Source organism: Scyliorhinus canicula, chromosome 7 (genome assembly GCF_902713615.1).
Source record: "Scyliorhinus canicula chromosome 7, sScyCan1.1, whole genome shotgun sequence".
Taxonomy (NCBI): Eukaryota; Metazoa; Chordata; class Chondrichthyes; order Carcharhiniformes; family Scyliorhinidae; genus Scyliorhinus; species Scyliorhinus canicula.
The window spans coordinates 210,256,389-210,276,468 of NC_052152.1; the positions used below are offsets into that span (position 1 = coordinate 210,256,389).

The window sequence follows — 20,080 nt, forward strand, 5'->3', positions numbered from 1 at the left end:
TCCTACACACACTGACTCTCACTGGGGTACGGGTCCCACACACACTGACTCTCACTGGGGTACGGGTCCCACACACACTGACTCTCACTGGGGTACGGGTCCCACACACACTGACTCTCACTGGGGTACAGTTCCACACACACGGACTCTCACTGGGGTACGGGTCCCACACACACTGACTCTCACTGGGGTACGGGTCCCACACACACTGACACTCACTGGGGTACGGGTCCCACACACACTGACTCTCACTGGGATACGGGTCCCACAGACACACTGACTCTCACTGGGGTACGGGTCCCACACACACTGACTCTCACTGGGGTACGGGTCCCACACACACTGACCCTCACTGGGGTACGGGTTCCACACACACTGACTCTCACTGGGGTACGGGTCCCACAGACACACTGACTCTCACTAGGGTACGGCTCCGTCCCAGTCACTCTGTGGGTATCATTACCTAACCAGCTGCCTTGCAATGGTTTTTTTGTACTTAATTCTTTTTTTTTCCCCAATGAAGGGACAATTTAGCGTGGCCAATCCACCTACCCTGCACATCTTTGGGTCGTGAGGGCGTGACCCACGCAGACACAGGGAAAATGTGCAAACTCCACACGGACAGTGACCTGGGGCAGGACCGAACCTGGGTCCTCGGCACCATGACTGCCTTGCAAAGCTGCCATATTGTTTCTTTCACGGGGTGGGGGTGTCTTTTGCAAGGACAGCATTCGCTGTCCATCCCCAATTGCCCTGAAATGGAGTGCAGTTTCCGACAACCACATTGGGAGGTTCTGGAGATCCCTTTGCCCTGAAACACTGTCTGGATAACTCTTGACCCCTTCCTGATCTGTTGCAGCATCCAAAGCTCAGACTCCAGCCCATCAACTCTGAGCTGGAATCTCTTGGGAAACAAACATTTGCTACAGATGTGTTCACATGGAACAACAGGCTCCTACAGCTCCCACATCATGCAGGAACACATCAACCGGCCCTGCATCTCTTATTTTTTCTACCTCGCCTTCAATTTCAAAGAAATTGCAAGCTGGGAACCCAAGAATCTGCTGCCAGCGTATCAATAGAAGAGGTCGTAAGGGGCGGGTTGGGACAATTAGGAACAAAGATATCTTAGAGGGAAAGGCTAGAATGTATTAATCATAATAATAATCGCTTATTGTCATGAGTAGGCTTCAATGAAGTTACTGCGAAAAGCCCCTAGTCGCCACATTCCAGCACCTGTTCAGGAAGGGCGATAGGGGAATTGAACCCGCGCTGCTGGCCTTGTTCTGCATTACAAGCCAGCTGTTTATCCCACTGTGCTAAACCAGCCCACAAGTACTTAGTGAGAATTTATGAAGGGAGAGAACGCTGAACGTGGTAGAAGCGGGGCTGGTAAAGGTAGTGAATTGGGTGAAAATTGATTCCCCCGAGGGTCAGCGCTGGAAATGTTCAGAGAGGGCGGAGCGAGAGAATGGAACTGACTGGAATCCTCTAGAGAGAGCTGGCTCAGACTGGATGGGACGAATGCTTTCCTCCTGAGGATATTGACTCAATGACCGATGGCGCTGCTCTCCCCAGGATTGGGCAATATTCAGGACGACTCGATTGACCTGGCCCGGGAGCTCAAACAGTGTCTGGCTCGTTCATTAAACAAATGAGATGGAGCACATGCCAGTTGGTGATTTAAATCATTGGGGCAAGAGCAACCTGACCCAGTCTCATTCCCCCGCTCTATTCCTATAACCTCTGAACCTAACAAGACACATCCCTGGACACTTTGGGGCAATTTATCATGGCCAATCCACCTAACCTGCACGTTGGACTGTGGGAGGAAACCGGAGCACCCGGAGGCAACCCACGCAGACACGGGGAGAACGTGCAGACTCCGCACAGACACAGGGCGACAGACAGCAATGTTAACCGCTGTGCCACCAGGCTGCCCTGCCACCCCTGGAGCACACAAGGATATTCAGGAAGGGACAGGAATAAACATTTAGATTTCATGGGGGTGTGAGTCGGTTATTGATACGACGTCTCACTGCCATTCACAAACTGCCTGCGATCAGGACTTGAACTCTGCCCATTCCCAGAATTTCTGGTCCAGTTCATTAGAAAGGAATCGAGGTCTGAGAAATGACTAACAAGCCCTGAAAAATTAAGCATTTATTTATTCATAAGCAGTCTGATCTGGTTAATCAACACATCGAGACAATTCCATCACCTTGTTTCTTATACAAGATTTCTCTCATGGATTATTTAACTTTAAACAAGACGGATTATGGGGTGTGGGATGATTGGAAATTATGAGAAATGTGGGTGCATTCGAGTAAGAATCGTCCGTCAGGTCTGAGCAGTGTGTGGTCTCTCTCTTGTCCGTTCTGCAGATAATGAAGATCAACATATTCTCCTGAAGCTGGGTCCACAATCGTGTCTTTATGTTAAACTGAAAAAAAGCGAATCAGTCAGTCAGCGTTACCCTGGCAACAGCAGCAGGTTAGCACATCAGTGATAGTAATTACTGACCAAAAAACTAAACAGAGGCTCCTACTTCCTGGTGAAACATTGTTGTACATCCTGGAACTGTGACCCTTGGATCTGGCATGGAATCAATGTCAACACACTCAGCGATATCAGTCGTGGAAATTAATGATCTAATCCCCTCCCATGGGGCAGGTTTTGGTGAAAGGGGACTTGGAACCCTGGCATCTCCCCACCTCCACCCCGATCATGTCCAGGGTGCGAAGGGTTGTGGGCAGCCTTCCTGCTCATTGCTGCTGTCGAGATGCTGGAATGGGAAAAAGGGAGCTGCTGTTCCTGCCAAACCCACTCCCCCGTGACCTCCATCTTGTAACCCCCACCCCCCACCTGTGGAGTGGGTCCTTTGGCAATCTTGGGCCTTGAGTGGGTACATTTCTGGCAGCAGCTACCAGCTCCCTGGAGGCACTGCCCAGCTAAACACACTGTCCCCATCTCACTGGGCTCAGCTTTGTGGGGGGGGGGGGCAGCTAAACACACTGTCCCCATCTCACTGGGCTCAGCTTTGGGGGGGGGGGGGGGGCAGCTAAACACACTGTCCCCATCTCACTGGGCTCAGCTTTGGGGGGGGGGGGGGCCTCAGCCCCCTTGATTCTGGGAATGGTCCACCGCTGCCCAGTTAGAGAGCCCGATTGGCACTTTGCTGCCTTGCCCAGAACAGGGGCTCGCCAGCCACTGGGAAAGGCCCCTGCCCAAAGAATGACCCAAACTGAGCGGAGGTGAGTAACCCTGCCCTGGATGGTGCAGACACAGCTCAATGTCAGCCCATTGCTCCATTTGTTCCCCTCCACTAAACCCACTCTTCACGCCCTCCACCAACACAGTGCTAGCCGTGTGTATCATCGCCGAGATTCACCGCAGCAACTCACCAAAGCTGCTCCTTCCAAACCCACAACCTCACCTGGAATACAGGTGGTCAGTGAAAGGGTCAGACAGAAAAGGAACAGCTAGAGCAAAGGTCAGGAGGTGTGGGGACGAGAGGAAATATTGCAGCAAGAAGGAATTTCTCGTTGATGGTGGCTTTACAGCCAATAAGGGATTTACATGGAGTCGGCATTATGCAGATGCACTGCACAGAAGGATCCCAGAATGATCTGATAGTAATTATGAGATAACCTTTTTTAGTCATGTTGGCTGAAGAATCAATATTAGTCAAAACATGAGCGAAAGCCTGAAATAGTGAAATGGGATTATTGACATCCAGTTAAAACGGCAGTGCAGGATTCAGGATTGACATCTCATCGGAAAGATGGTAGCCCACCATTGCGGCACTCCCTCAGTACTGACCCTCTGACAGTGCGGCACTCCCTCAGTACTGACCCTCTGACAGTGCAGCACTCCCTCAGTACTGACCCTCTGACAGTGCGGCACTCCCTCAGTACTGACCCTCTGACAGTGCGGCACTCCCTCAGTACTGACCCTCTGACAGTGCGGCACTCCCTCAGTACTGACCCTCTGACAGTGCGGCACTCCCTCAGTACTGACCCTCTGACAGTGCGGCACTCCCTCAGTACTGACCCTCTGACAGTGCGGCACTCCCTCAGTACTGACCCTCTGACAGTGCGGCACTCCCTCAGTACTGACCCTCTGACAGTGCGGCACTCCCTCAGTACTGACCCTCTGACAGTGCGGCACTCCCTCAGTACTGACCCTCTGACAGTGCGGCACTCCCTCAGTACTGACCCTCTGACAGTGCGGCACTCCCTCAGTACTGACCCTCTGACAGTGCAGCACTCCCTCAGCACTGACCCTCTGACAGTGCGGCGCTCCCTCAGCACTGACCCTCTGACAGTGCAGCACTTCAATACTGACCCTCTGACAGTGCGGCACTCTCTCAGTACTGACCCTCTGACAGTGCAGCACTTCAATACTGACCCTCTGACAGTGCAGCACTCCCTCAGTACTGACTCGCTGACAGTGCGGCACTCCCTCAGTACTGACCCTCTGACAGTGCAGCACTCCCTCAGTACTGACCCTCTGACAGTGCAGCACTCCCTCAGTACTGAGCCTCTGACAGTGCAGCACTTCAATACTGACCCTCTGACAGTGCGGCACTCTCTCAGTACTGACCCTCTGACAGTGCAGCACTTCAATACTGACCCTCTGACAGTGCAGCACTCCCTCAGTACTGACTCGCTGACAGTGCGGCACTCCCTCAGTACTGACCCTCTGACAGTGCAGCACTCCCTCAGTACTGACCCTCTGACAATGCAGCACTCCCTCAGTACTGACCCTCTGACAGTGCAGCACTCCCTCAGTACTGACCCTCTGACAATGCAGCATTCTGCTGGGGTGTCGACAGGGACTAAGTTGCAGTTGTAGGCAGTGTGAACAAATCGCACCTCAGAAACTGGTTGCTGGAAGTTCAGATCTGTTTCAGAACTACCAGGTCAGAATTCCATGGATGACTTTGAAACAGCAATTGTTCAGATTTGGGACATCATTGAAAGGTTAAAAAGGCTCGTCTGTACATCTGTTCATCCTGGCCCCCCTCTTTGATTCAAATCTAAACTGTTTTTTGTTTAACGCGGAGGTGCTGTTCGGTAAGCCAGTTCTTGGCAGCTTGTTGGAGCCGGAATCTCCGTTAATAAGTAATTTACACAAATGGAAACATATTTTTCATTGCACTAATTCAGTGTTACTGCTGATCACATTCACTCGGAGTTATAGATTGCTACACATTAGTTAGTCCAGCGATGGCCTTTTCCCTCAAATCCCATTTTCTGCTTGAATGAAATGTTTATGTATGTCATCTCGCCACCTACAGCTGTTAATTGACTGCAGAATACAGCATCGAACTGGCTTTCCTGCTTAACAATAAATCTTAATAGCCTCCAGTCTCTGAATCAACATCACAAATGTGCCTTTGCCTGTCAGTCGGTCATTTCATTCCTGTTCGGGGGAGTTTGTTCAGCTGCATGTCCTACATTCCACAGCGACTGCCCTTCACAAACCCTTCACGGGCTTTACAACACTTTGGAACATCTGGAAGCTGTGCTGTGCTATACAAATGCAAGTCTTCCTTATCAGGCGCCACGTCAAAGGCTATTGCAGAAAACAGGTTGACCTGGATAGAAGATTGGCTGGCTAAAGAAAACTGAGGACGCAAGGAAGCTACAAGTTTCCCTCACGGACGCTCACCACCCGATTTAGAAATATATCGGTCGTTCCTTCACTATCGCTGGGTCAAAATCCTGGAACTCCCTCTCCAACAGCACAGGGGGCGCGGCGGCATGAGATGCAGGTGTAGGGGGCACTGCATGGTTCTTACAGTCAGAGCGTGATTACTGGTGACCAGCACATATTGGGATTTTGTCCTTCATCTCCATTTTCAGGTGGATTTTATAACTTTGAATTACTGAGTATTCGGTAACAGTGATTGGATAGAAAACGTTTATCTCTGCGTCACTTGTTTATTTGCAGTTTCAGTTAACAAATCTTTAATTTTATTCTTTTCCTATTACTACCATGGTCCTGATTCAATGTCTCCACTTTCCCTCAGCAATGTGCCTCATTGGTGTAAACAGGGATAGAGACAGTAGCTCCGATCCCAGTGTTCCAATCCAATGTTGTAAGCTTGCCAGAGGTGTAAGGCAATGGGAGCTTTATACAGTCTGGTTTTGCACAGTGGTTACTTGACCTTCTAATCTGCAGGAACATTCCATAATCTATAGAAACTTGGAAAATGATCACCAATGCATCCACCATCTTCATAGCAATCTCCTCCAATATTCTGGGGATCAAGCTTCAGGTGCTGAGGAAGATTCCGGACCTGGATTCACATCGATTGATTATGGGGGGAGATTGCAACACAGTCCTGGATCCAAGGCTGGATAGGCCGAGTTCCAGGTCTGGGAAGGTATCAGCTATGGCAAAGGAGCTGCGGGGTTTATGGAGCACATGGGGGGGGGGGGGGGGGGGTGGATCCGTGGGGATTTGGGAGGCCAAGGAGTAAAGAGTTTTCATTCTACTCCCATGTACACAAGGTGTATTCCCGGATAGACTTCTTTGTGATCGACAAAATGCTGCTGGCTGAGGTGGTAAATGCTGAATATTCAGCAATTGTGGTGTCAGACCACGTCCCGCACTGGGTAAACCTGCAAGTTAACAAAGGAAAGGCCCAGCGCCCGCAGTGGAGGTTAGATGTGGGGCTGTTAGTAGAGGAGGAGGCGGCCATTGTTAACAAAGGAAAGGCCCAGCGCCCACAGTGGAGGTTAGATGTGGGGCTGTTAGCAGAGGAGGAGGCGGCCATTGTGAGCGGGAAGCCATTCGGGGAGCCCAAATTCCAGCCGCAGTCTCTGACACTCCTTCAGAAGCCGGTCATCCGCAAACTCCGCATACCTCCTGTCCTCTGTAAAATTTCACCCACCAGTCTCACTCCACCCGCTCAGCCTTTTCCTTATTGTCCCCAACTGAGATGAGTTCCCCGCTGATAACCGCCTTCAGTGCCTCCCACACCACCCCAGCCCAAACCTCACCCGTGTCATTGATCTTTATACAAAGTTAGGTGGGATTGTAAGCTGCGAGCAGGACACAGAGGCTGCAAAGAGATATAGACGGGTTAAGTAGGCAATAGATGGAGTAGAATGTTGGGAAATGTGAGGTTATTCACAGAGCAAGAATGGAAAAGCAGAAATGTTTTTTTTTTAAAAAGGTGTGAATTTTTAAAATGCTGGTATTCAGTAGGACTTTGGTGGACAAAGAACACAAAGCTGGTCTGCAAGTGTAGCAATCAGAAAGACAAATGGCATGTCGGCCTCATTTGATGCAGTCTGGAAATTGGCGACGCTCATTTCCTCGGTGTTGCCAGAGACAGATATTCTCTCCCCTCCCTTGATTGGATTAAATTCCATAGGAATCTACTGCCTGCTGGCACCTCAGCTGGTGGCCATTTTCAGTCTGCGATTGGATGGTGACAGGGCCACTGTGGTCTCCTCAACACTTCCAAAAAGCTGAATGGAATAAAGTGAGCAAGTTCGACTTCATCTGCAAGAACTTTGGTTAGATGACATCTGGACAGCTGTTTAGTTCAGCACCCTGCTCCTCAGGAAAGATATATTGGTTGTGAAGCAGGAGCCATGCCAATTCACCAGGATAAGAAGTCATCATCTTTCATTCTCTCACCCTACAGTATAAATATTTCCCACTTTCTATGCCTTTTAGCTTTGACCAAGGATAATCTGGACTGCAAGCTCTTTTCTCTCCCTACAGATGCTGCCAGACCTGCCGAGATTTTCCAGCATTTTCTCTTTTGGTTTCAGATTCCAGCATCCGCAGTAATTTGCTTTTATTGATAAGTTATCCAATAGGACAGAAACAAAATAACATGGATGCTAGAAATTAGATATAAAAAGAGAAAATGTTGGAAATTCTCATCAAGTCTGGCAGCATCTGGAGAGGAATCGGGGCTACTGCTTTTAGTGACCTTCCATCAGAATGGACATCAGTGAAGCTGCTGGGCTTTTCCAAAGCTTCTCCATTCTCCAGGTGGAAGATTTCTTCAATTTCAGAACTGGCCACGATGGGAAATGAAATTGAACTCACAACCTGATCAAATTCTTTGATGAAGTCACAGAGAAGCTTGAATGGGGGGGGGGGGGGGAGAGAGAAACTGAGGTTCATGTTGTGTTTATGGATTTTCAAAAGGTGTTTGATCAAAGTATCACATCATAAACGTGTTAGCAAAAGGGACAGTAGCAGTGTGGATATTAAACTGGCTGAGTGACAGGAAGCAGAGAGAAATGGTGAATCAGACTGAGGGAGTGACCCTCAGGAGCTGGTGTTAGCACCGCTGCTGTTTCTGGTATGGATCAGTGACATAGAATTGGGAAAGAGGGATATCATTTCAAAGTTTGGAGATGATATGAAACCCCAAAATGTAGTAAATAGCGAGGAGGATAGCAACCGAGTTCAGGAGGCAGACAGACCTGTAAATGGGCAGATACGTAGCAGATGGAATTTAACAGTGAAGTGTGAAGTGATTCATTTTGCCAGGAAGAGGAGAGACTATACAATTTAAATGTTACCATTTTAAAGGGAGTGTAGAAAGAGAGACAGACCGGTGGGTGCATCAAAGTGGGAGGTCAAGTTGAGAAGGTTGTTAAAAAAGGCATATGGGATTCTTATATTTATAAAGAGAGACAGAGAGTATAAAGGCAAGGAATTCATGCAAAATCTCCACAAAACACCGTTAAGCCAGTGCCCAATAACTGGACTCCACACTTTGGGATGTAAAGGTCTTGGAGAGGTGAGGACGAGGTTTAATAGATTTTTATTTTGTTCATTTATGGATGTGTGAGCCACTGACTGGGCCGGCTCCTATCGTCCATCCCTGACTGACCTTGAGCTGAGGCGCTTGCTCTGCCATTTCAGGGGCCTTTAAAGGATCAGAGAGTCTGAAGTGACAAGTTGGCCAGACCAGGCAAGGACATCTCAAGGCCTTTAGGGAAGGAACTCCCTGAACCAGAAGGATTTGCACAACAATTGACAATGGTTTCAAGGCCATTTTTAATTCCAGATTTTTATTGAATTGCGATTTCACCATCTGCAGTTGTGGAAGTTGAGCCCCCTGAGGAATGCAGGAATCTCCCGAGACCACTCCCTGAGAAATCAGATATACTGCTTTGGATACTGTGAGGGGAATGACCTCAAGGGAAAGCAACAACAGCCAAACGTTTTGCACCACGGTCTGTTCCACTGCAAAGGGGAGGAGTTAAAAAGTGTAGGAATGCAATAGTTACAGGGGATTCAATTGTAAGGGGAATAAACAGGCGTTTCTGTGGCTGCAAACAAGACTCCCTGGTGCTCGGGTCAAGGATGTCTCTGAGTGGCCTCAGGATATTCAGAGCAGCCAGCGGTCGTGGTACACATTGGTACAGATGGCAAAGGTTAAAAAAAAGGAGGTCCTAGAAGCAGAATACAGGAAGAAAGTTGAGAAGTCGGACTTCTAAAAGTAGTGATCTCAGGATTACTACCAATGCCGTATTCTAGTCAGAATAGAAATATCAGGATTTATCAGTTAATATGTGGCTGAAGACATGGTGTGGGGGAAGGGTTTCAGATTTCTGGGGCATTGGGAGTGGTTCTTTTAAAGGTGGGACCAGTACAAACTGGACAGGTTATACCTGGGCAGGACCGGGACTGTGTCCTGCAGGGAGTATTTGTTTGAGTGGCTGGGGAGGATTTCAATTAAAATGGCAGGGGGTTGGGAACCTATGCAAGGAGTTAGAGGAGGAGGAACAAGGACAAAAACAAAGGCAGAAAGGGGAATAAGAAAAGTGACAGACAGAGAAAGCAAAAGCCAGATTCAAACAGGGCCACAGTGAAAAATATTGGGAACAGGACTAGAAACGTTAAAAAGACAAGCTTAAAGGCTTTGTGCCTTAACGCGTGGAGCATTCGCAATAAAGCAGATGAAATGATCACACAAATGGCTGTAAACAGGCATGATATAGTCAGGATTACAATGGCATTTTTTAAAGAGTCAACCACATTGCTGTGGATCTGGAGTCACATGTAGGCCAGACCAGGTCAGGACGGCAGATTTCTTTCCTCAAAGCAAGTTAGTGAACCAGATGGTCTTTTACAATTGGTGATTTTAATTCCAGATTTCGATTGAATTCAAATGTCATATCTGCCAAGGCCGGATTTGAACCCGTGCTCCCAGAGCATTACCCTGGTGTCTGGATTACTGTATCCATCACTCCATTATTGTCTGCCCTTAAAAACATTCACAAAACAACATCAGGAAGTTCCTTAGCGTGGTGACCCATCTACACCATGACCCTCTCTTTCAAACACCTTGTTTTCAGTCCACATTTTGCCGTGCAGGTGAATGTTTCCTCAGAGAACCACTTACCTTTCAATGAGTGAATCTCTCATACTGGTTGCAATTGCACTGGGCTGAGCTTCATTTAATCTAAAAACACTCTCTATAACCGACAGCTCTGTGCTGGTAGTATCAAGGCCACAGAAAGCACACCAATCATTCACCACCATCCCTCCAGCAATCACCTCGCTCCCACGATTCACTGTGCCAGCCTGTAACAAAGAGAACAGATAGTGAGGTCAGAGTGCGTCTCGCTCCACGTGTCTTGCCCAAGAGCTGCGATGGCTTAAGTGTTAAATTACTGGCATCCTCCAGCCTGGGAAAACTTGGGCTATTTAGGGTGAAACAGAAAGGTGAATTGGATGGCCTCCCAGGGGCACAGACAGTTAAAAAAGAACTGCAGCTAAGTAAACATGACAAGTATTACCCCCACTGACATCAACATGGAAACACCACTGTAAATACCACACAATGATCAGGCACTCGCACACTGGCAATTTGCTGGGGCTCACTCCTCCTATACCCAATAGGTGAGGCTGACAGAGGAGGGAATGGTCAGACAATCTTTCCACTCTTTTGGGATTCGTGAAGAGAGGATGGGCTCAGCTATTGCATCGCTCCTGGTTCTAATATCCCAGCAAAACCAACTGCCCAGGCCTGCAGATGGTGCAGGGACAGGCGTGATGCTGGGGTGGCGGTCGGGGGGGGGGGGGGGGGGGGGGGGGGAGGCTGCACACTGACCCGAATCAGCTTCTAAGTGATGTGGGGAAATAAAAGAAAAACAGAGCTGGGGCACGAGTCCAGTTGAGGTGTTGGTGGCCTATATCACACTTCCTCCAGGCTCAAAACATTGGTCAAAGAGAACATTACATCATCAAACACTGAAAACCAAATCACAAATGCAGGGTGTGCACCATGGGAACAGAACAGAATGTTGCTGCATTAGCAAAAAGCGGATTGTAACAGCTCGATCAAACAGAGGCCTGACATAAGAGGGTTGATGAGGGTAATGCCGTTGATGCAGGGCACATGGGTTCCTACAAGGCATTTGATACAGTGCCACGCATCAGACATGTGAGCAAAATTATAGCTTGTGTAATAAAAGAGACAGTAGCAACATTGTTATCATAGACTGGGCTAGTGTCCGGTCAATTCCAGCGCCACAGGCCCCGGTCAATCCCAGCCCCACAGGCCCCGGTCAATTCCAGCCCCACAGGCCCCGGTCAATCCCAGCCCCACAGGCCCCGGTCAATCCCAGCCCCACAGCCCCCGGTCAATCCCAGCCCCACAGGCCCCGGTCAATTCCAGCCCCACAGGCCCCGGTCAATTCCAGTCCCACAGGCCCCGGTCAATTCCAGCCCCACAGCCCCCGGTCAATTCCAGCCCCACAGGCCCCGGTCAATTCCAGCCCCACAGGCCCCGGTCAATTCCAGCCCCACAGGCCCTGGTCAATTCCAGCCCCACAGGCCCCGGTCAATCCCAGCCCCACAGGCCCCGGTCAATTCCAGCCCCACAGGCCCCGGTCAATTCCAGCCCCACAGGCCCCGGTCAATTCCAGCCCCACAGGCCCCGGTCAATCCCAGCCCCACAGGCCCCGGTCAATTCCAGCCCCACAGGCCCCGGTCAATTCCAGCCCCACAGGCCCCGGTCAATTCCAGCCCCACAGGCCCCGGTCAATTCCAGCCCCACAGGCCCCGGTCAATTCCAGCCCCACAGGCCCCGGAGTCGCAACACAAGTGAATTAACCAATAAATCTTATAAAAATTCCCAACGCCTTTGGCTGTCCAATAATCACGGTCACCAGGTTTGTAAATGTAAACACAATTACTGTTTATTTATAACAAGAACTATGAAATATGCAGTAAACACAATTGATTAACAACAAACTAATACTGAAACTCACTTAAACGTGCCCCCCCCACCCTCTACACCATATATGTCAAACTCAAGGCCCGCGGGCCAAATTCGGCCCGCGAGATAATATCTAACTACTTTTTTTTTTTTTAATTTAAATTTTTTTTTAAAATTTAGATTAGCCAATTATTTTTTCCAATTAAGGGGCAATTTAGTGTGTCCAATCCACCTACTCTGCACATTTTTGGGTTGTGGGGGCGAAACCCATGCAGACACGGGGAGAATGTGCAAACTCCACACGGACAGTGACCCAGAGCCGGGATCAAACCTGGGACCTCAGCGCCGTGAGGCGGTTGTGCTAACCACTAGGCCACCGTGCTGCCCTAATAATATCTAATTACTATTAAAGGTGGCCCCAGTAATTGAAGCGCCTATGGCGTATGATATGGCTGATGCCGAGTTTATTCAGGTATAGTGTGAATCACAAAGTGTTGGCCTGTGGAAAAATGTTTTCATTAGAAATTACTCTGGAAAAGCTCCAGATAAAGCAATAAGAAATGAATGCAACTAATTTTTTTATTTATTTAATATTTAATGTTGTTTTTATAGGCAATAACCTAAGCTTTATTAGTTCCAGGTTCAAGAAGTTCATTTCAATAAGTTTTGCAAAAAAACATTGAACCAGTCCGGCCCTCGACTTGTCCCGATTTTTTAATTTTGGCCCACGGTGTATTTGAGTTTGACACCCCTGCTCTACACACACATGGCAGACAGATTAAAGTCTTTGATTTGCAGCCTGGAATGATCATCTTTGTAGATGCATTCAGTCAGGTGCTCTGGTTTAGAGATGCATTGCTCTCAGCTTTTCCTGGAGAGGCACCTTACTTCATATTAAACTTTGCTTTCAGTTCACGGTTTGTCTTCAGGCCTCTCTAGTTCCAGGAAAACAGAGGTCTTCTGGAGAGAGAGAGAGTTCACCCTCACAGGAGCCTTCTGGGAGAGAGTTAGCCGGATCTCTCTCTGGGAGAGAGTTAGCCGGATCTCTCTCTGGGAGAGAGTTAGCCGGATCTCTCTCTGGGAGAGAGTTAGCCGGATCTCTCTCTGGGAGAGAGTTAGCCGGATCTCTCTCTGGGAGAGAGTTAGCCGGATCTCTCTCTGGGAGAGAGTTAGCCGGATCTCTCTCTGGGAGAGAGTTAGCCGGATCTCTCTCTGGGAGAGAGTTAGCCGGATCTCTCTCTGGGAGAGAGTTAGCCGGATCTCTCTCTGGGAGAGAGTTAGCCGGATCTCTCTCTGGGAGAGAGTTAGCCGGATCTCTCTCTGGGAGAGAGTTAGCCGGATCTCTCTCTGGGAGAGAGTTAGCCGGATCTCTCTCTGGGGAGAGTTAGCTGGATCTCTCTGGGGAGAGTTAGCCGGATCTCTCTGGGGAGAGTTAGCCGGATCTCTCTGGGAGAGAGTTAGCCGGATCTCTCTGGGAGAGAGTTAGCCGGATCTCTCTGGGAGAGAGTTAGCCGGATCTCTCTGGGAGAGAGTTAGCCGGATCTCTCTGGGAGAGAGTTAGCCGGATCTCTCTGGGAGAGAGTTAGCCGGATCTCTCTGGGAGAGAGTTAGCTGGATCTCTCTGGGAGAGAGTAAGCCGGATCTCTCTGGGAGAGAGTAAGCCGGATCTCTCTGGGAGAGAGTAAGCCGGATCTCTCTCTGGGAGAGAGTAAGCCGGATCTCTCTGGGGAGAGTTAGCTGGCTCGTTCTTCACCCCCGGTTGCCAAAATCAAAACTGAACCAAACTCAATGGATTGTGAAAAGCATTCCAGTGGGATCAGATCCAATCACCACCTGTTACTGGGCAGAGCAAAGGCCAATTATTGGCTACCAGCCAATCAATCAACCCGAGTCCCAACCCATCTCTCGGTCACAGATCCTGGCCAATTTGCAACTTCTATTTAAATCAACACAGCCTTCCGGGTTCTGCGTGCTAGAATCAAAGACACAGACTTCTTGCCTTAAAAGACATGTCCAATAATCACCCACGGATCAAATATGTAATGGCAAAAATAAATGAAATGGGGTACAAGAGAACAAACAGGAAGGAACCTTTCAACATGGATACAAAATTGGTTGAAGACATCCAGCCAGAGTTGCTGCTGGGGTTCAGGCCGCAGTCAGATCTGTTCCGGAAAACAGTATCAAGAGATCTCTTTTTTTTTTTTAAATTTAGAGTACCCAATTCATTTTTTCCAATTAAGGGGCAATTTAGCATGGCCAATCCACCTACCCTGCGCATCTTTGGGTTGTAGGGGCGAAACCCACGCAAACACGGGGAGAATGTGCAAACTCCACACGGACAGTGACCCAGATGAGATCTTTTTCTCAAATAACTGGGCAAAGCAGGTATTCTGTGCCATTAGTACCCAGGGTGGATTGAGAACAGAGATGGTATCATTTCTTGTTGTTTAGTGGTAATAAAGATAGCCATTGAGGACATTGTATTCACTGTATTGAGTAGTATTGTTTTAAGGGTAATTGTGAGCTATATTCTGGGGCATGTTAAAGATTTTAATACAGTGTTCGTAATAAAATTTTGTTTTAAAACAAATATCCCTATTTCTTTGCACTCAGTCCTAGAGCAAAGCACCTTCCTCACAGTCTCCCAAAATTAAAAATATTAGGGTTCCGGTCAAACATCCTAGCCAATGTTGGGGTCCGGCGGGGATCGAAATAGGAGACAGATGCACACAGTGAGTGGTTAGGATCTGGAATGCACTGTCTGTGAGTGTGGTGGAGGCAGATTCACACAGCGAGTGGTTAGGATCTGGAATGTACTGTCTGTGAGTGTGGTGGAGGCAGATTCATACAGCGAGTGGTTAGGATCTGGAATGTACTGTCTGTGAGTGTGGTGGAGGCAGATTCACACAGCGAGTGGTTAGGATCTGGAATATACTGTCTGAGAGTGAGACTTAACCTCTGACCCCCCATCACCCTTTGACCCCCCCCATCACCCTCTGACCCCCCCATCACCCTCTGACCCCCCCATCACCCTCTGACCCCCCCCCATCACCCTCTGACCCCCCCCATCACCCTCTGACCCCCCCCATCACCCTCTGACCCCCCCCATCACCCTCTGACCCCCCCCATCACCCTCTGACCCCCCCCCATCACCCTCTGACCCCCCCCCCATCACCCTCTGACCCCCCCCCCCATCACCCTCTGACCCCCCCCCCCCATCACCCTCTGACCCCCCCCCATCACCCTCTGACCCCCCCCATCACCCTCTGACCCCCCCCCATCACCCTCTGACCCCCCCCCATCACCCTCTGACCCCCCCATCACCCTCTGACCCCCCCCCCCTCACCCTCTGACCCCCCCCCATCACCCTCTGACCCCCCCCCATCACCCTCTGACCCCCCCCCTCACCCTCTGACCCCCCCCCCAATCACCCTCTGACCCCCCCCAATCACCCTCTGACCCCCCATCTAATGTTTTCATTAGAAATTACTCTGGAAAAGCTCCAGATAAAGCAATAAGAAATGAATGCAACTAATTTTTTTATTTATTTAATATTTAATGTTGTTTTTATAGGCAATAACCTAAGCTTTATTAGTTCCAGGTTCAAGAAGTTCATTTCAATAAGTTTTGCAAAAAAACATTGAACCAGTCCGGCCCTCGACTTGTCCCGATTTTTTAATTTTGGCCCACGGTGTATTTGAGTTTGACACCCCTGCTCTACACACACATGGCAGACAGATTAAAGTCTTTGATTTGCAGCCTGGAATGATCATCTTTGTAGATGCATTCAGTCAGGTGCTCTGGTTTAGAGATGCATTGCTCTCAGCTTTTCCTGGAGAGGCACCTTACTTCATATTAAACTTTGCTTTCAGTTCACGGTTTGTCTTCAGGCCTCTCTAGTTCCAGGAAAACAGAGGTCTTCTGGAGAGAGAGAGAGTTCACCCTCACAGGAGCCTTCTGGGAGAGAGTTAGCCGGATCTCTCTCTGGGAGAGAGTTAGCCGGATCTCTCTCTGGGAGAGAGTTAGCCGGATCTCTCTCTGGGAGAGAGTTAGCCGGATCTCTCTCTGGGAGAGAGTTAGCCGGATCTCTCTCTGGGAGAGAGTTAGCCGGATCTCTCTCTGGGAGAGAGTTAGCCGGATCTCTCTCTGGGAGAGAGTTAGCCGGATCTCTCTCTGGGAGAGAGTTAGCCGGATCTCTCTCTGGGAGAGAGTTAGCCGGATCTCTCTCTGGGAGAGAGTTAGCCGGATCTCTCTCTGGGAGAGAGTTAGCCGGATCTCTCTCTGGGAGAGAGTTAGCCGGATCTCTCTCTGGGAGAGTTAGCCGGATCTCTCTCTGGGAGAGAGTTAGCCGGATCTCTCTCTGGGGAGAGTTAGCTGGATCTCTCTGGGGAGAGTTAGCCGGATCTCTCTGGGGAGAGTTAGCCGGATCTCTCTGGGAGAGAGTTAGCCGGATCTCTCTGGGAGAGAGTTAGCCGGATCTCTCTGGGAGAGAGTTAGCCGGATCTCTCTGGGAGAGAGTTAGCCGGATCTCTCTGGGAGAGAGTTAGCCGGATCTCTCTGGGAGAGAGTTAGCCGGATCTCTCTGGGAGAGAGTTAGCCGGATCTCTCTGGGAGAGAGTTAGCCGGATCTCTCTGGGAGAGAGTTAGCTGGATCTCTCTGGGAGAGAGTAAGCCGGATCTCTCTGGGAGAGTTAGCTGGCTCGTTCTTCACCCCCGGTTGCCAAAATCAAAACTGAACCAAACTCAATGGATTGTGAAAAGCATTCCAGTGGGATCAGATCCAATCACCACCTGTTACTGGGCAGAGCAAAGGCCAATTATTGGCTACCAGCCAATCAATCAACCCGAGTCCCAACCCATCTCTCGGTCACAGATCCTGGCCAATTTGCAACTTCTATTTAAATCAACACAGCCTTCCGGGTTCTGCGTGCTAGAATCAAAGACACAGACTTCTTGCCTTAAAAGACATGTCCAATAATCACCCACGGATCAAATATGTAATGGCAAAAATAAATGAAATGGGGTACAAGAGAACAAACAGGAAGGAACCTTTCAACATGGATACAAAATTGGTTGAAGACATCCAGCCAGAGTTGCTGCTGGGGTTCAGGCCGCAGTCAGATCTGTTCCGGAAAACAGTATCAAGAGATCTCTTTTTTTTTTTTAAATTTAGAGTACCCAATTCATTTTTTCCAATTAAGGGGCAATTTAGCATGGCCAATCCACCTACCCTGCGCATCTTTGGGTTGTAGGGGCGAAACCCACGCAAACACGGGGAGAATGTGCAAACTCCACACGGACAGTGACCCAGATGAGATCTTTTTCTCAAATAACTGGGCAAAGCAGGTATTCTGTGCCATTAGTACCCAGGGTGGATTGAGAACAGAGATGGTATCATTTCTTGTTGTTTAGTGGTAATAAAGATAGCCATTGAGGACATTGTATTCACTGTATTGAGTAGTATTGTTTTAAGGGTAATTGTGAGCTATATTCTGGGGCATGTTAAAGATTTTAATACAGTATTCGTAATAAAATTTTGTTTTAAAACAAATATCCCTATTTCTTTGCACTCAGTCCTAGAGCAAAGCACCTTCCTCACAGTCTCCCAAAATTAAAAATATTAGGGTTCCGGTCAAACATCCTAGCCAATGTTGGGGTCCGGCGGGGATCGAAATAGGAGACAGATGCACACAGTGAGTGGTTAGGATCTGGAATGCACTGTCTGTGAGTGTGGTGGAGGCAGATTCACACAGCGAGTGGTTAGGATCTGGAATGTACTGTCTGTGAGTGTGGTGGAGGCAGATTCATACAGCGAGTGGTTAGGATCTGGAATGTACTGTCTGTGAGTGTGGTGGAGGCAGATTCACACAGCGAGTGGTTAGGATCTGGAATATACTGTCTGAGAGTGAGACTTAACCTCTGACCCCCCATCACCCTGACCCCCCCCCATCACCCTCTGACCCCCCCATCACCCTGTGACCCCCCCCATCACCCTGACACCCCCCCATCACCCTGACCCCCCCCATCACCCTCTGACCCCCCCCCATCACCCTGACCCCCCCCATCACCCTCTGACCCCCCCATCACCCTCTGACCCCCCCATCACCCTGACCCCCCCCCATCACCCTCTTGACCCCCCCCCCCCCATCACCCTCTCTGACCCCCCCCCCCATCCCCCTGACCCCCCCCCCCCATCACCCTCTGACCCCCCCCCCATCACCCTCTGACCCCCCCCATCACCCTGACCCCCCCATCACCCTGACCCCCCAGTCACCCTCTGACCCCCCCCCCCCTCACCCTCTGACCCCCCCCACACCCTCGACCCCCACCACTCACCCTCTACCCCCCCCCCCCACTCACCCTCTCCCCCCCCCCCCAATCACCCTCTGACCCCCCCCAATCACCCTCTGACCCCCCCCAATCCCCTCGACCCCCCATCACCCGCTGACCCCCCTCACCCTCTGACCCCCATCACCCACTGACCCCCATCACCCACTGACCCCCCCAATCACCCACTGACCCCCCACCCTCTGACCCCCCAATCACCCTCTGACCCCCCCAATCACCCTCTGACCCCCCACTCACCCTCTGACCCCCCCCAATCACCCTCTGACCCCCCCAATCACCCTCTGACCCCCCCATCACCCCCTGACCCCCCCATCACCCTGACCCCCCCATCACCCACTGACCCCCCCATCACCCTCTGACCCCCCCATCACCCTCTGACAAGTGCAAGGAACTCATGGATTTCTTTGGCACCAAGCTCGTCGTCAACGTCTATTCAAAGCCTCAGCTGTGTTCCTCCCTTCCACTCGCCCACTGGGCCAAACTTACTCTTAATTACGGCCCTGCCCTATCCTTGAACTTGCATCTTTGTCTAGCTTCTCTCCCAGCTCTCTTTTTGCTCAATGTAAGCTTGTCTTACCCACACAATTCATGTCCTGCCCCCTTGATTCTATTCTCATTAATCCATTAACCAATCACCTTCCCCTCCTGTCAGCTGTTAGCCGATACTGTGAAGGGTTCTCTCTCTTCAGATGTTGTCCTTCTCGCCTTTAAATCTGTCGTCATCACCGCTCTCCCTAAAATAACCTATGACCCCAGTGTCATTGCAGATTACCAACCCATTTCATTTTCATTTCCCCAACCACGGTTTCCTTGGAGATGTCACTTCCCAAATTTGAACCCATCTTTCCCAGAGCTTGAATCTCTCAGATTTCTGACCCTGTTGCACTCCCAAAATGGCTCTTTGTGTATAAATGAGATCCTAGTCAGTGTGAGAGAGATAAATGTTCCCGCCTCGTCCTTCTCACCCTATTTTCAGGCGTTGAGACGGTAACCACAGCATCCTCCTCCAACACCTCTCCACTGTTATCCATCGAGTTGGGTGCGACCGCTCTCACCTGGTTTAATTCTTGTGTATTTAATTGTAGCCAAAGTATCATTTGCAATGAATGGCTTCCACTCCCACACACCCTCTGATGTCCCCCACCCCACCTATTTCACACCTACACGCTGCCTCTCAGCGACATCATCCGAAAACAGTGTTAGCGTTCACATGTACACTGACAACACCCAGCTCTACCTCACCACTTCTCTCACCTCCCCCACTGTTGCTAAATTGTCAAACTGCTTATCCCACATCCAGCACTGGATCAGAGGTTTCACCAATTAAACATTGGGAAAGCTGAAGCCATCGTTTTTCATCTCCACTCCGACCCCTGGGAACGGCCTGAGATTCAGCCAGTCTGTTTGTAATCTTTGTTTCATACTTAACCCGGGGATGAGCTCCTGACCTTTTATTCATAATTAAGACGGCCTATTTCCACATCACCCGTCTCAGCACATCTACCGCTCAAACTG

General features: G+C 49.8%; 1 protein-coding gene across 1 annotated transcript in view; it reads right to left on the reverse strand.

Annotated features, from left to right (window-relative positions):
• Nucleotides 1–2,145: 2,145 nt before the first annotated feature.
• The window catches only part of LOC119969773 (eukaryotic translation initiation factor 6), a 108,166-nt gene continuing 90,231 nt past the window's right edge, over nucleotides 2,146–20,080 (reverse strand). The window contains exons 6-7 of the mRNA XM_038803847.1: nucleotides 10,394–10,575; nucleotides 2,146–2,443 (exon numbers count right to left, since the gene is read on the reverse strand). Of these exons, the coding sequence (XP_038659775.1) occupies nucleotides 2,434–2,443; nucleotides 10,394–10,575 (192 nt within the window). The 3' untranslated portion in view covers nucleotides 2,146–2,433. The remainder of the gene's footprint in view (nucleotides 2,444–10,393; nucleotides 10,576–20,080) is intronic.